The sequence below is a fragment of the Moschus berezovskii genome, chromosome 2 (genome assembly GCF_049115385.1).
Source record: "Moschus berezovskii isolate FMDL1 chromosome 2, NW_MosBer_1.0, whole genome shotgun sequence".
Taxonomy (NCBI): domain Eukaryota; kingdom Metazoa; phylum Chordata; class Mammalia; order Artiodactyla; family Moschidae; genus Moschus; species Moschus berezovskii.
In genome coordinates this window covers 103,804,609-103,819,189 of record NC_142461.1, presented here as the reverse complement: position 1 = coordinate 103,819,189, position 14,581 = coordinate 103,804,609, and the positions used below count along the sequence as shown (strand labels likewise).

Below are 14,581 nucleotides of genomic sequence, written 5' to 3'. Positions count from 1 at the left end.
CTTCTTCAACATGATTTTGATGACATGAAAGATCCTAGATGGCTCAAATAAAAATGATAGTCTCATCATCTTAAGGATCGATAAAATTGAAAGCACTGTACCTAAGAATCATCTTAACACAGCAAATAAAAGCTGAGTGTCTATATCTATTCTATAACAGACTAATCCTCAAGGGGATCTTTCCGACCCCAGGATCAAAGCCATGTCTCTTATGTCTCCTGCATTGGCTGCTGCTGCTGCTGCTAAGTCACTTCAGTCGTGTCCGACTCTGTGTGACCCCATAGACGGAAGCCCCCGTCCCTGGGATTCTCCAGGCAAGAACACTGGAGTGGGTTGCCATTTCCTTCTCCAATGTGTGAAAGTGAAAAGTGAAAGTGAAGTCACTCAGTCGTGTCCGACTCTTAGCGACCCCATGGACTGCAGCCCACCAAGCTCCTCCATCCATGGGATTTTCCAGGCAAGAGTACTGGAGTGGGGTGCCATTGGCACTACCCAATAAACAGTAAGGCTGAGGAAAATGGCAAGACACTAAACACCTTATTAATTGGACTGATCTCAACTTCATTGTTTTAAAAAATTTTTAAAGACAATGTCTGTGGTTTTTGAGAAAGTAGAGGAACCATTTCATTCTATCAGACTGAAAATTCTCATAGACAAAATGGTACCCAGTACAGATCTGTAATGACAGGCTTGAGGCGCATACCTTCACTGTACAAAGGAGCCATGTATAAAACAGATGTTAATAATTGACTTATGCAACATTTCGGTAAAACTTTAAGTAAAGTGAATTAAACAGAAGATTTTTCAAGTAGTTCAATGCTTCCTCTTATGAAGAAATCTACTTTATAGAAAAATACTACATAAGAGTAAACAAAATTGGAAATGGAATACAAAAGGGTATGTTGTTGAAAAGTTTACCAGGCAAATTGTCAGTTTTTAAAACACTCGTGAAACTTCAAGCAAAAGTTAAAACTGGTTATATAATCTTTTCAGAAAAAAAAAATTGGCAGTGTTTATAAATATCCTTAACACTTAGCCTAGTAGCTCCTTAAAGAAATAGCTGATTCTGGGTCTGAGGCAGGGTAAATTAAAAGATGACCCTGGAAAATCTTACGGTCCCAGATACTACGGAAATGCTCAAAAAACAATGGGAGCATGTTGAAAGGATGAAAGTCAGATGAAAGGAGTTCCTAATCTCCAAATATAAAACCATTTGAGCAACTAAATGAATTAATTCGTAGAGTACTGGATTATAAACATAAATATCTTTGTGTTGTTTAATCACTTAGTCATATCTGACTCTTGTGACTCTATGGACTTTAGACTGCAAGGTTTCTCTGTCCATGGGATTTCCCAGGCAAGAATATTGGAGTGAGTTGCCATTTAAGCAATTAAATAAATAAATAAAATGGAGGAAAGTGACAGCTATTCCTTACAGGAAAAAAATTCTAATTTCCAAATGCAGAAAGAATGAGAGAAATAGCAAGTCACTATTAAGCAAATAAATAAAGTAATAAATAGGTAATAAGCAGGAAATATTCTCTGATGAACGCTAAAATTAGTAGGAAAAAGTCTGAAGAGAAACAAGGTATTTGCATAGTCTCAAAGTATCTCCCCAAAGATATTATTATTTTTAATTTATTTATTTTAATTGGAGGCAAATTACTTTACCTTATTGTATTAGTTTTGCCATACATTGACACCAATCTGCCCCAGGTGTACATGTGTTCCCCATCTTGAACCCCCCTCCCCATCCCATCCCTCTGGTTCATCCCAATGCACCAGCCCCAAGCATCCTGTATCATGCATCAAAACAGCTGGCGATTCATTTCACATATGATAATATACATGTTTCAATGTCATTCTCCCAAATCATCCCACAAAGGGAAATTTTTACAGTGAAAAATCCAACCAACACTTCTATAATCAAGGTTAATATCCCTAGAAATAAGACATCATCTATCCCCTGACACGATGCACTGAGAAGAGTTCATTTCATTTCAGTGATATTAACCAAAAAAATATGCATGACCTCAGGATAATTAGGAGAACTGCAGACAAGCACAAACTGAGATAATCTACCAAAAAAAAAAAAAATCTGTATACCTCAAGAGTGTCAAAGTAATGAAAGATAAGGCAAGACAGTACCTCACAAATTGGAGATGACTAGAGACATGATATCTAAACACAAAATGGAATCCTGGAACAGAAAAAGGATATTAGTGGAAAAACTGGTGATACGCTAATAAATATTTGGTTTAGTTAATAGAATTGTCCCAATACTAATTTCCTGGATTTAATAACTGGAATTATGTAAGGTATTAGTATGGCAACATAGATGAAAGGTATTCAGGAACTCTTTGTACTGTTTTTGCAATTATTCTTTAGGTATAAAATAATCTCAAAATAAAGAGCTGCTGCTGCTAAGTCACTTCAGTCGTGTCCGACCCTGTGTGACGCCATAGATGGAAGCCCACCAGGCTCCCCCTTCCCTGGGATTCTCCAGGCAAGAACACTGGAGTGGGTTGCCATTTCCTTCTCCAAAATAAACAGCTAAAAAATAGTAAAATGAATGTTTCTTTTTGTATTTATTTTTCTATGCTTTCTAAGATACTCTAAAATATACTAATTTTATAATTAGGAAAAATATATTTTATTATACTTCCAAGACTATATTACTGGCACACATCTTATTACTGTCAAATGAATAAAGTTATTTTATAAGTATTATTGAATCACTGATTGAATGAATTTTGCATATTAGGTATAAAATTCTTCAATATAATTATTTTCAAAGGGAAAAAAGCTAATAACAACAATAATCACTATTATCTTTGCCATTACTCAAAAAAAGTATAACATATATACAAATATATATACATGGGAATATAAAATGAGTGCATAATATTTATGCATGCAAATATATATGTATGGGTACACAATTATGTACATAATATGTACATAATTCATTTATTCTCACAAGCCCATGAGACAGATGCTTTTATTATTTTACAGATAAGTAAAGGGAGGCTTTGAACGACTAGGTAACTTGCCAATGCTGTCATATCTACAAATTAGAACAGTTAGAACTGTCTGTCTTCAGAGTTTCAGTTCTTGACAGTTGATGTCTACTGGTGTCACTGCCTAATAACCCAAGAGACATTTAAGAAGGACTCCTGCACCTAGCTTTGTGAAAGCAGCACAAAAGTATCTAAAGTAGACTACTTTTAAGAACCTACACTCTAATTGAGGAAACAAGTTACATTATGTGACTGAACTGAACTGAACTGAAAAATAGTTTTACATACATATAGAAATTGCAAAGTGATATGTAATATGTACTAAATGCTAAATAGTAAAACAAACAGTAAGAATTTTCTAATCCATTATGACTTATTTAAAAAAACAGCTCTATTTTATTGTAAGCTGTTGTCTTCTACCATTCATTCCCACAGGAAAAATTATTCAAACAATTTTTTTTTATTTTGTTTAGGTAAAGATTCCCAAGCTTCCATATTCATAAGGATCACTTGGAGAGTTCTTTGAATTCCTTGTTTATTGGCACCATCCCTTTGATATTCTAAGCCTATAAGCCTGAATAAGGCCCAGAACTTTCATTTTTAATGAGTCCTCCTGATGATTCTGATGCAAGTGGTCTTTGAGTTTAAGGTTTTCAATAATCCTTTTGCTTAGCAGAAAAAAATACCAAAATTTTATATCTACCAGAAGTGCTCTGTAGGATTACATAAAAATCAGATTTTTGGACAGGCATTTTACTGTGAAGTTATTTGTTAATAAAACAAAGTGTACAGTATGCACTCAAATTACAATCATATTATGTATTAGGTTTATATCTTGCTTTCTACATTTCTTTTTCATTTTTTAACCATATTCTTGTTTCCGAGCAAATCAAAAAGAGTTTGAATAAGCTTATTACCAGAGCAGCTTAAATATCAACAAAAAATCACCACTGTATTTATGCCCACTGTACTTATAAAAGAAGCAGTACAAATATAACAATAATCAAATATGCTTCATAAACAAGGCTATGTTTTACAATAGTTGTTATATATCTAAATACTGTTTATGGTATTTGCTTTCTGGAATTTGATTAGGTCATCATCTTTGATATCAAACCCTCATGTTTCAAAAAGGGAAGAAAAAACATCAGGAAGCAATATCAATCTCTAAAAAATTTTGGCTTCTCAGGATAAGCAAGAAGCAGAAGTACAAATAAATACTGGAGGCACTCCAGAAACCTAACACATTCAATATGGAATGGGAAAATTCTTTAAAAACTTGCTTATTAGATTTTTAGAGCACAATTTTCATGATGAATGAGCAAGTTTTGATGATACTGATAATATAAGGTCTTTATCATTAAATCAAAACTATACAGAATCCGTGGCTACAATACATTCTTACTCTATCCCACTGAGTCCATATATTAAACTCCATTTAGGCCTTCTGAGAAAACCTCTGGAGTTCTGAACTATTTGGAATTGGGTCTAAGCTTAATATAGAAACTTCTGTACAAATGGCACCTCAGGAATTTTTATGTCATCCTTGATACAGTGCATAAAAATTCTCACAAGACAAAACTAGGAAACACTGCCACAAGAAATTAAAGATGTAAAAACTAGAGACAGTTCATGTACACATTTGGAAGACTCAATATTGTCAAGATAGCAATCGATCTATAAATTCAAAGCAATTCCTATTAAGACAATTGCAGGCTTCTCACAGCAGTCAACAAGCAGGCCCTAAAATTTATATGGAAATGTAAAGTATCTAGAATAGCCAAAACACCTTAGAAAAAGAACAAAAGTGAAAGACTTATACCACTTGATTTTAAATATTATTAGAAAGCTTCAATAATCAGACAGTGGTATTAAGGTGAAGATATGCAAAGGAAATGGCAACCCACTCCAGTACTCTTGTCTGGAAAATTCCATGGACGGAGGAGCTTGGTAGGCTACAGTCCATGGGGTCGCAAAGAGTTGGACACGACTGAGCGACTTCACTTCACTTATGCATGTACATCAACAGAACAGAATCAGAGTCCCAAAAAATGACCTTATTATCGATTTAATTTCAACAAAGCTGCCAAGAAAATTCAGTGGAGAAAGGTGGTATTTTCAACAAATGATGCTGGGGAAATTGGGTATCTATTTTTTTTAAAAAAAAAAGCAAAAAAAAAAAAAAGTAACAACTTTTATCTCATATCATACATAAAAATTAACTCATAATGGATATTCAAAAAGAAAAGTATTGGTAATAGTGTGGAAAAACCAAAATTGTAAAATGGCACAATCTCATTGAAAAATAGTCTGGAAGTTTCTTTAAACATTAACTATAACCCCACCATACAGTAACATAGTATTTTATGAAGTTAGACCAACAATGACCCTAAAAATATTAGTAAAACAAAGTGAGCTTTAATGGAAAAATAGTAGCGTCTCAGAAATTTAGTTGCTTTGATTTTCCTTATGTTAAAGTTTAAAGAGTATCAAGAGAAATTTAGAAAGGTGATTTGGATAAGAAATAACAATTTGACCCAAGTTAAACAGTTCTCTTCCTCTCCTATACATTGTATGTGATATATACTTTCTTAACTCAGCTTTCAATATGTATTTCAAAAGATCTCTACAAATAGTTTGCTGAAACCATGGCCAACCTCAACATTATTATCACAAAGAACAAATTTTATGGTACAAACTAGGTGTGTGTGTATGCATGAAGTTATTTTTAATTTTTGTGAGTATCTTATTTGCCCTTTCATTGATTTGTATAAATATGAATAATACAAGCACTGTTTAAATCAACCTTCTCCCTGTTAGTGATAATGAGTAAATAATAAATTATTTTGCAGTTTTCTTACATAAAACTGACCATTTTGCCATGTACAATTTAGTGGTGTCCAGTACTTCCACAATGTTGTGCAACCATCACCACTAACTACTTCCAGAACACTCCCATCACTCCAAAAAGAAACCCCAGAGCTCTGAGTTCTCAGTTCTCTGCTACACCCCAAGCCCTGGAAAACATTAATCCACTTTAGTCTCTAAGAATGTACCTATTACAGACATTTCAATAAATGAAATCCTGCAATATGCAACCTACAATGCCTTACACTTTATAGCACCTTGTTTCACAGAACTTTCATTTTTGAAGATGTAGATATGAAAGCTCACTTTATAATGGGATTCCTATTTTTATTTATTTTTCAGTTCAGTCGCTCAGTCCTGTCCGACTCTTTGTGACCCCATGGACTACAGCACTCCAGGTGCCCCTGTCCATCACCAATCATGTCCATTGAGTCGGAGGTGCCATTCAACCATCTCATCTTCTGTCGTCCCCTTCTCCTCCCGCCTTCAATGTTTCCCAGCATCAGGGTCTTTTCAAATGAGTCAGCTCTTTGATGCCATCATCTTCATTTTTTGAAAGTTGAGTTTTAAGCCAGCTTTTCCACTGTCCTCTTTCACCTTCATCAAGAGGCTCTTTAGTTCCTCTTTGCTTTCTGCCGAAAGGGTGGTGTCATCTGCATATCTGAGGTTACTGATATTTCTCCCAGCAATCTTGATTCCAGCTTGTGCTTCATTTAGACTGACATTTTGTAGGATGTGCTCTGCACATAAGTTGAATAAGTGGAGTGACAATATACAGCCTTGATGTACTCCCTTCCCCAGTTTGAACCAGTCTTTTGTTCCATGTCTGGTTCTAACTGTTGCTTCTTGACCTAGTACTAACAAATGGTAGAATCTAAAAGCCTACAAATATTATGTTGAAAATATTGTGATCAGATAAGGAAGTGGGATAGTTTATGATGGAGGGTTATAAAATATCTGAAGCTTCATCTAGAAGTCAAATAGTCAAGAGAGCCAGGCAGAAAAATAATCATACTTCCAATGTGTCATTTCTTTCTAACCTTAGAATGATGGCTATTTCAGAAGTCTAAACTGGGTATAGACTGCAGTGCATTGTAAGATGCTTCAAGTGAATGGAGACATGTGAATGCCATTCTCAACCCATTTTCTATGCAGAGAAAATTCCACTCTTCCTTTCTCATATCTCATAGGATACATCCACTTGATCATTTGGCTTTTTGTGAAGATACTACTTTCCATCTATGTAGTAAACATTAGTTACATCTTATTTATTTTTATATAAATGTAAAGTTCAAGTATATACTTCCTATTTAAAGAATTGTCTCAGATACTCCTTGAGATTTATTGATCTTATTTAGAAAAAGGGAATAACTAATATATAATACATTTACTGTTTGAAATAAGATATGTTTTGGTCAGAAAAGGACTGGAGCAATCAATTGGAGACTAGAATTTTAAAATAATTTACAGATGAAGCTGAACATCAAAGAGATAAGGGCATGTATTTAAGGGCAGGCACTTATACTAGTTAATGGCAGAGCTTGGTCTAGAGTTCTCGTTTCTTGACTCCCAGTTCACTGTTCTTTCCACTGTCCTATTCTAGAATAAACAAACGACTGCTGAATTGAAATGATGATGATAATCAGACAATATTTATGAAGTAATAATACTAGTAGGTATTGTTTCAGGCTTCTGCTAAGCACAAACATCTCTAGTCTTTATGATTCTCTTGATAGGTTGCTAATGTTATCTAGCCTTGACGGATGAGAAACTGATGCTGAAACAGATTGAATAAGTTACCCAGATTCACATAGCTAAAAACTGAGCTAGGATTTAAAAATATTGCATCTAACTAAAAATTCATTCAATTCTTTTAAATTAAAGCCAATTTAAAAAGTTAGCACATCTCAAATGCTGCTGCTGCTGCTGCTGCTAAGTCACTTCTGCTCAAAATCCTCCAAGCCAGGCTTCAGCAATACATGAACCATGAACTGCCAGATGTTCAAGCTGGATTTAGAAAAGGCAGAGGAACCAGAGGTCAAATTGCCAACATCCTCTGGATCACCAAAAAAGCAAAAGAATTCTAGAAAAACATCTACTTCTGCTTTATTGACGATGTCAAAGCCTTTGATTGTGTGGATCACATTAAACTTTGGAAAATTCTGAAAGAGAATTTACCAGACCACCTGACCTGCCTCTTGAGAAACCTGTATGCAGGTCAGGAAGCAACAATTAGAAATGTACATGGGACAACAGAATGGTTCAAATAGGAAAAGGAGCACGTCAAGGCTGTATATTGTCACCCTGCTTATTTAACTTATATGCAGAAACGCTGGGCTGGAGGAAGCACAAGCTGGAATCAAGATTGCTGGGAGAAATATCAATAACCTCAGATATGCAGATGACACCACCCTTATGGCAGAAAGTGAAGAACTAAAGAGTCTCTGGATGAAAGTGAAAGAGGAGAGTGAAAAAGTTGGCTTAAAGCTCAACATTCAGAAAACTAAGATCATGGCATCTGGTCCCATCACTTCATGGCAAATAGATGGGGAAACAGTGGAAATAGTGGCTGACTTTATTTTGGGGTCTCCAAAATCACTGCAGATGGTAATCGCAGCTATGAAATTAAAAGATGCTTGCTCCTTGGAAGGAAAGTTATGACCAACCTAGACAGCATATTAAAAAACAGAGACATTATTTTGCCAACAAAGGTCTGTCTAGTCAAGGCTATGACTTTTCCAGTGTTCATGTATGGATGTGAGAGTTGGACTATAAAGAAAGCTGACTGCCGAAGAATTGATGCTTTCGCATTATGGTAGTGGAGAAGACTCTTTGGAGACCCATAGACTACAAGGAGATCAAATCAGTCAATCCTAAAGCAAATCAACTGTGAATATTCATTGGAAGGACTGATACTGAAGCTAAAGCTCCAATACTTTGGCCAGCTGATGCAAAGAACTGACTCATTGGAAAAGAGCCTGATGCTGGGAAAGATTGAAGGCAGAAGGAGAAGCGGACAACAGAGGATGAGATGGTTGGATGGCATCACCAACTCGATGGACATTAGTTTGAGCAATATTCAGGAGACGGTGAAGGACAGGGAAGCCTGGCATGCTACAGTCCAGGGGGTCACAAAGAGCTGGACACGACTGAGCGACTGACCAACAACAACTCATTACTAACCTTAGCATCCTATACATATAATTTATTTCTATATTCACTCACCATAAAAGTGAGTCATGAAAGTGAAAATTCTTATAAGAAAATTAATCTTATACTGTATTTCTTTCTTCCTATGTATTACCATGTGTAATGAGTACATTTTCTTTAAATTCATATAATCTAAATTATAATAAAATAGAAATATCAATATAACTTAGTCAACCTAAGTTGCTCTTTTTGTTACTTGACATTTAAGTTCCTTAAGATAATAATTTTTCTTTTCCTTAAGATAATAATATAAAATGTTTTCATAATATTTTTTCACAAATAAAACAATTCAATAAACTGGGTCATTTGGAAATCTGGAATTAGTATTCTAAATGGTACTAAACTCTACCATCTATGCTATACTGCTGCTGCTGCTGCTAAGTCGCGTTAGTCGTGTCCGACTCTTCGCAACCCCATGGACTGCAGCCCACCAGGCTCCTCCGTCCATGGGATTTTCCAGGCAAGAGTACTGGAGTGGGTTGCCATTGCCTTCTCCACTATGCTATACTACATTACCTTTAAAAAAACAACATTTATTCCAGCGGCATAACTCAAAGCAGTTTTATAAGTAAGTTTAACTTAAGTTCCTTTTGGGACATCTGAATTTTAGAAGGGATCTAACATGCACCACTACATATCATCTAAGATTAAAGGTATAACATAGAAATATTTGTCATAAAAGATTCACCTAGAAGCCTCCTCCATAGCCTATAGTTTAAAGTTTATCCAATTATTTACTTCTAAAACAAATTAAGCACTGTCAATAGAAAATTGAAAGTGATGTGCAATAAACTGGTTCAAACTTTTTTTTTTGGTTCATACTTTTAAAAGATTAATTCCATCCTCTAAAGTAATGCCACCATCATTACTATTATATAGTTTCTATATATACCCATATCAAGGAGCTTATAACTATGATTAAATATTTGAAGACAAAGCAGCAGTTTCTCAAAAAGTTAAATGGAGTCCTACCTCTACTCTAGATTAGCTAGATTGTGAGGTCCATGTGCACAGGACATTTGTCTGTCTTGTTCATTGCTTTACCCCAACACCAAGAACATGTATGGCCAATATTAGGCATTTAATGGGCTTCCCTTGTAACTCAGCTGGTAAAAAATACACCTGCAATGCAGGTGACCTGGGTTCAATCCCTGGGTCGGGAAGAACCCCTGGAGGAGGGCATGGCAACCCACTCCAGTATTCTTGCCTGGAGAATTCCATGGACAGAGGAACCTGGTGGGCTACAGTCCATAGGGTCACAAAGAGTCAGACATGACTGAGCAACTAAGCACAGCACACAGGTATTGAATAAGCTAGTGAATCTTCTGAACCTAATTTTGTTCTATTGCTTCAGAAATAACAGTCAGGTTCTATGAAAACCAGATTCAGTTCTGAGGCTATTAGAATTGAATGTCCTAACCTTAGGGTATCTAGGGCCTACAAATGCAACAATGCCTGGTGCAACAGAAGAAAATAATCTCTGACACTCCCTTGGAAGGACTAAGAGAAAATGGGACATGGCAGGGCCTCCTTCACACAAAGTCTGAAGATGTACTTTATATTTACTAAATTAAAGTAAAAGTTGGAGGCTTAAGAAGAATGTATTTTACCCTTTCACTTAAGTCAGAATTAATATATTCACTCATTCGGCATTCTTATCCATTCTTATTGTTTTTCTTTCTCTCTCACTTCTCTACCTACCTCTGACTGTTTCTTTCCCATATCTAATCTTGGCTTTTAATGCCTTTCTACTACAAAGTTTCCACAGCTGTAACTAAAAACTCCACCTTCCACCTCCACTGTATAGTGTTTTCCAGTATTCCATTTCCCCACTTTTCCTTCTGAGCAGATAGTACTGATAAGCCATCCTTCATAAAAGCCTTAAACCTAGAATTTATCTCATCTATACTTCCATCAACAATGATAATAGCAGCTTTTATTTAGAACTAAATGCCAGTCATTTCACATAGATTATTTCATTTGTTCATCACAAAACACAAGAGAAAAGTACTATCACCTTCCCATTTTTCAGTTGACAAAACTAAGACTTAAGTCAGCCTTCCAAGATTATATAGCATGTAAATAGCAGTGCTGGAACCCGTAAGACTGTGTTTTAAAATACTATGCCATACTGCCTCTCACATAATTATTTGCAAAGTCATCTGATTAATTTTCTAAAACAGAGCACCAAACTATTTCTTCCTTTTTCTTCCAAGTATAAAAACTCCAACCCAGCGTCCGATTATCATAGGTCTGGTTAATAATATAATATTTTTTTAAAAAAGCTTTATTTTCTGCTGCTGCTGCTGCTGCTAGGTCACTTAAGTCATGTCCGACTCTATGCGACCCCATAGACGGCAGCCAAAAGACCTATATTCTAGTTCTGGTTTCGTCACTATATGACCTTAAATATGTTTTTCAAACTACCTGTGTCTTGATTCCTTATATGTAAAATTAAGACAGTAAAATCTGCTTTACTCAATATGATTGTTTGAGGTGGGGAGGTCATAAAAGCAACTGAAGAGGTTGAAAATACTATACAGATATAAAAGTAGGCCAATAATTCAACAAGATTTCTAGCCTCCCATGCTTATTTTCCTTATAATGAACTGCTAAGGTGATTCTCTCTTGCTATTAACTTTTGTAACAATTTTGTGCTGGGCATAATGCACGTGAAATGCACTTTCAACTCTTCAAAAATGTCCACCCAACTTACTGCAGACCTTTTCTAGCCAAACTTGTGTTTTCTCTACTCTTTTAAGTCACAAACTGTTTGTCCATCTAGCCCAATAATGTCATCATCTTCTAAATTTTTCCAGTTAATCCTCATTTGGACCTAAACCCTTGAAATATTTCCCACCTGGGACAATTCATATACCACATCAAACTGACTTCAGCCTGCTTTTCTAGGACAACTTCCAAACCCCTTCCCCATTAAAAAAAAAAAAAAGGTTCTTCCCCTATATCTTAATCTTCCTTAAATCTCCATTCCCCAATTCCTGTGTCTCATACAGGGTACAATTATTCTCTGACATTCTTGATACCCTTTATTCTGAATACCCACAGAATCCTAATTTATGTATCTATTCATGTTTGGAAATACAAATAAACCTTTTAGTCTCGTTTTTGTAAAATAACTCCACTTTGATCTGTAAACAAGTATCTCTATTTTTAAGCAGAAAGGCTAATTGGCAAGCTTTCCTTTTTTTCCCCCTCTTTGACACTCCCCCTGCCTTATATCTAGGCTCCATTCTTGGTGGTGACCCCTGCATTATTCTCATCTCCCAGCTCCCTCCCTGCCCAAGACTGGCGTCCTGAGGAGAACTGGGCATGCTCAGTAGCCACAGCCAATTCCGGGATGCAAACTGGAATCTTTTGCAGATTTTGAGCCCGGCAGGAGAGGTAAGGCCCTAAAAATACAGTGGCCCAGAACTTACTCACTCCCCCTGGGGAATTATTTGATTGAAAGATGTGTTCAAAGACTAGGAATGGGCTCAGAAATGGACAGTTTGCTGCCAGTCCCAAGTCTGCAAGGTGGGTCACCGACCTGAGTACCAGAGAGCTGAGAACAGCCCCTAGGCCTGGTGTGGTGCAGGGAGGTTTCTGCTGCCCTGAGCCGTGATAGCGCTGACAGATGGCTGGAAGCTAGCGCGTGGCATCTCTGTTGCCTCAAGAAAATAGTACTGTTGTTTTTATTTTATTTTCTTTCCCTTGAACACAGCAACATCAGCTGCTCTAGACTGAGAAAGGATGTTGCCTGAAGAACTACAAAGTCTGTGAGCCAGTCAAAGATTGTGGAGAGGAGAGGCAAATCAACTACTCACCCAGCAATCAGATACAGGGAGGCAGCCTGTGACCTAGAGATAAACAGGCTATTTCTAAATGACAGTTCAGGGACATTTCAGATATTCAAAACTGAATCGTGTGCCTGACCCCCCAAAATGCATACCTTCTTTGTATGTGAACCAGGACACATTTCCCTTTGAGAGAAACTGACAGCACACACACACACACACACACACACACACATGATCCTTCTGTTTTCCTTTTCCCTCGTTTCTGCAGAGACTAAATCTCTAGAGCTATAACAGCAGCAGATTCCCTCACCTCACTGGCAGGGGGATGAGGCATGGGGAGGAAATTTATCACAGAAGAAAAATGATTAAAAGAGGGCTTATTTGCAGGGGCTTGACTGCACAGCCTAAGAGAGAGACAGACAGTAACAGACAGGGAAAGAGATACACAGCTGCCCCTGCTGCTAAACCTAGCCATCTCTTCAAACAGCAGCAAACATGAGACATTTCATCACCGTCGTGCATCCATATTGAGAAGGGGAAAAATAATCATGTGCTTCGTATTATGCATTTCAGTCACCCGAGATGGGAGGAGACCCCTGTCCATATGTCGTGGGAGCTATCCACCACCCCAAAAGTACACTCGCTGAACCTAGCTTGCAGACCGCTTGCCTGACAGGTTTTGCTGCAAACGCTGTTAATCTACGTGACAGCAGGTTGTCTCTTACCGTAGGCAGCAGCGGCTCCATTTGGGCTCCCTGGTCTTTAATCTCCATGTTCTGTAACGCCTCTGGAATAAGCACCTTTCTCTGCAGTGTCTTCAGTGTCTTACACTCAGCCCGGCACTCGCTCTGCTTAGTATTCGGATCAGGTAGCTCTGAAGCAGGAGGCAATTGCACACTCCAACTCACCAGAGTCACATGGCTCCTACTCACTCGGGCTGCTAGCCAGGTTTTGCACTGAATGCCTTGGATTCCTGGGCCGGTAAGAGAGATTTCCCCAGCCCGGTATCACTGCCCACACCTGGCTACTCGCATACAGTACAGTCTGCAATGCTGCAAGTCTGATGGACATTAAGACACTCACATAAGATGCTAACTTCTTATATAAACTAGTCCAAGGTGGACTCCAATCAGCTCAGCCAGATTTTGACACTTTGAACCAATTCACTTTATTCCCAGAAACCTAATAAGGTACTTGGTATCCTGCTCTGAATACCTGGGGTCACTAAAAACAGATAAGATGACATTAAAATTGATCTCTCAGTGAAACTAAATTATGAACTAACAAAAAAAATCAGCATTTTAGGTCATTGCTGACTTAATAAGAATTTGGCAGACAAATACTTTCAATATTTTAACTGTGAAAACCTTAGATATCACACATTGTTGCAAATAAAACATCTTTCTATTATTTCCCAACAAAAATAACAGGGAAAGAATGTATTTTTGAGTAACTAATAATTATCAAAGATTATAATTGTATAATATTGAGAAGTATAGGACAAAATACAATTATTGGAGGACAACAGCTCTACAATATTGTGTTAGCCTCTACCACACATCAACACGAATCAGCAACAGGTATACACATGTCCCCTCCCAGCTGAACCCCCCTTCCATCTCCCTCCCCGTGTATTTTTGTATCATTGCTCCGAGAGGAAACTAAAGAACTTTGAAAAGAATGAAT

At 36.9% G+C, this 14,581-nt stretch overlaps 1 protein-coding gene across 1 annotated transcript in view; it reads right to left on the bottom strand.

Moving 5' to 3' along the window:
• SLC4A10 (solute carrier family 4 member 10) overlaps positions 1-13,793 on the bottom strand; it is a 347,596-nt gene extending 333,803 nt beyond the window's left edge. The window contains exon 1 of the mRNA XM_055398322.1: positions 13,621-13,793. Coding sequence (XP_055254297.1) covers positions 13,621-13,668 — 48 coding nt within the window. The 5' untranslated portion in view covers positions 13,669-13,793. The remainder of the gene's footprint in view (positions 1-13,620) is intronic.
• Between the last annotated feature and the right edge of the window lie 788 nt (positions 13,794-14,581).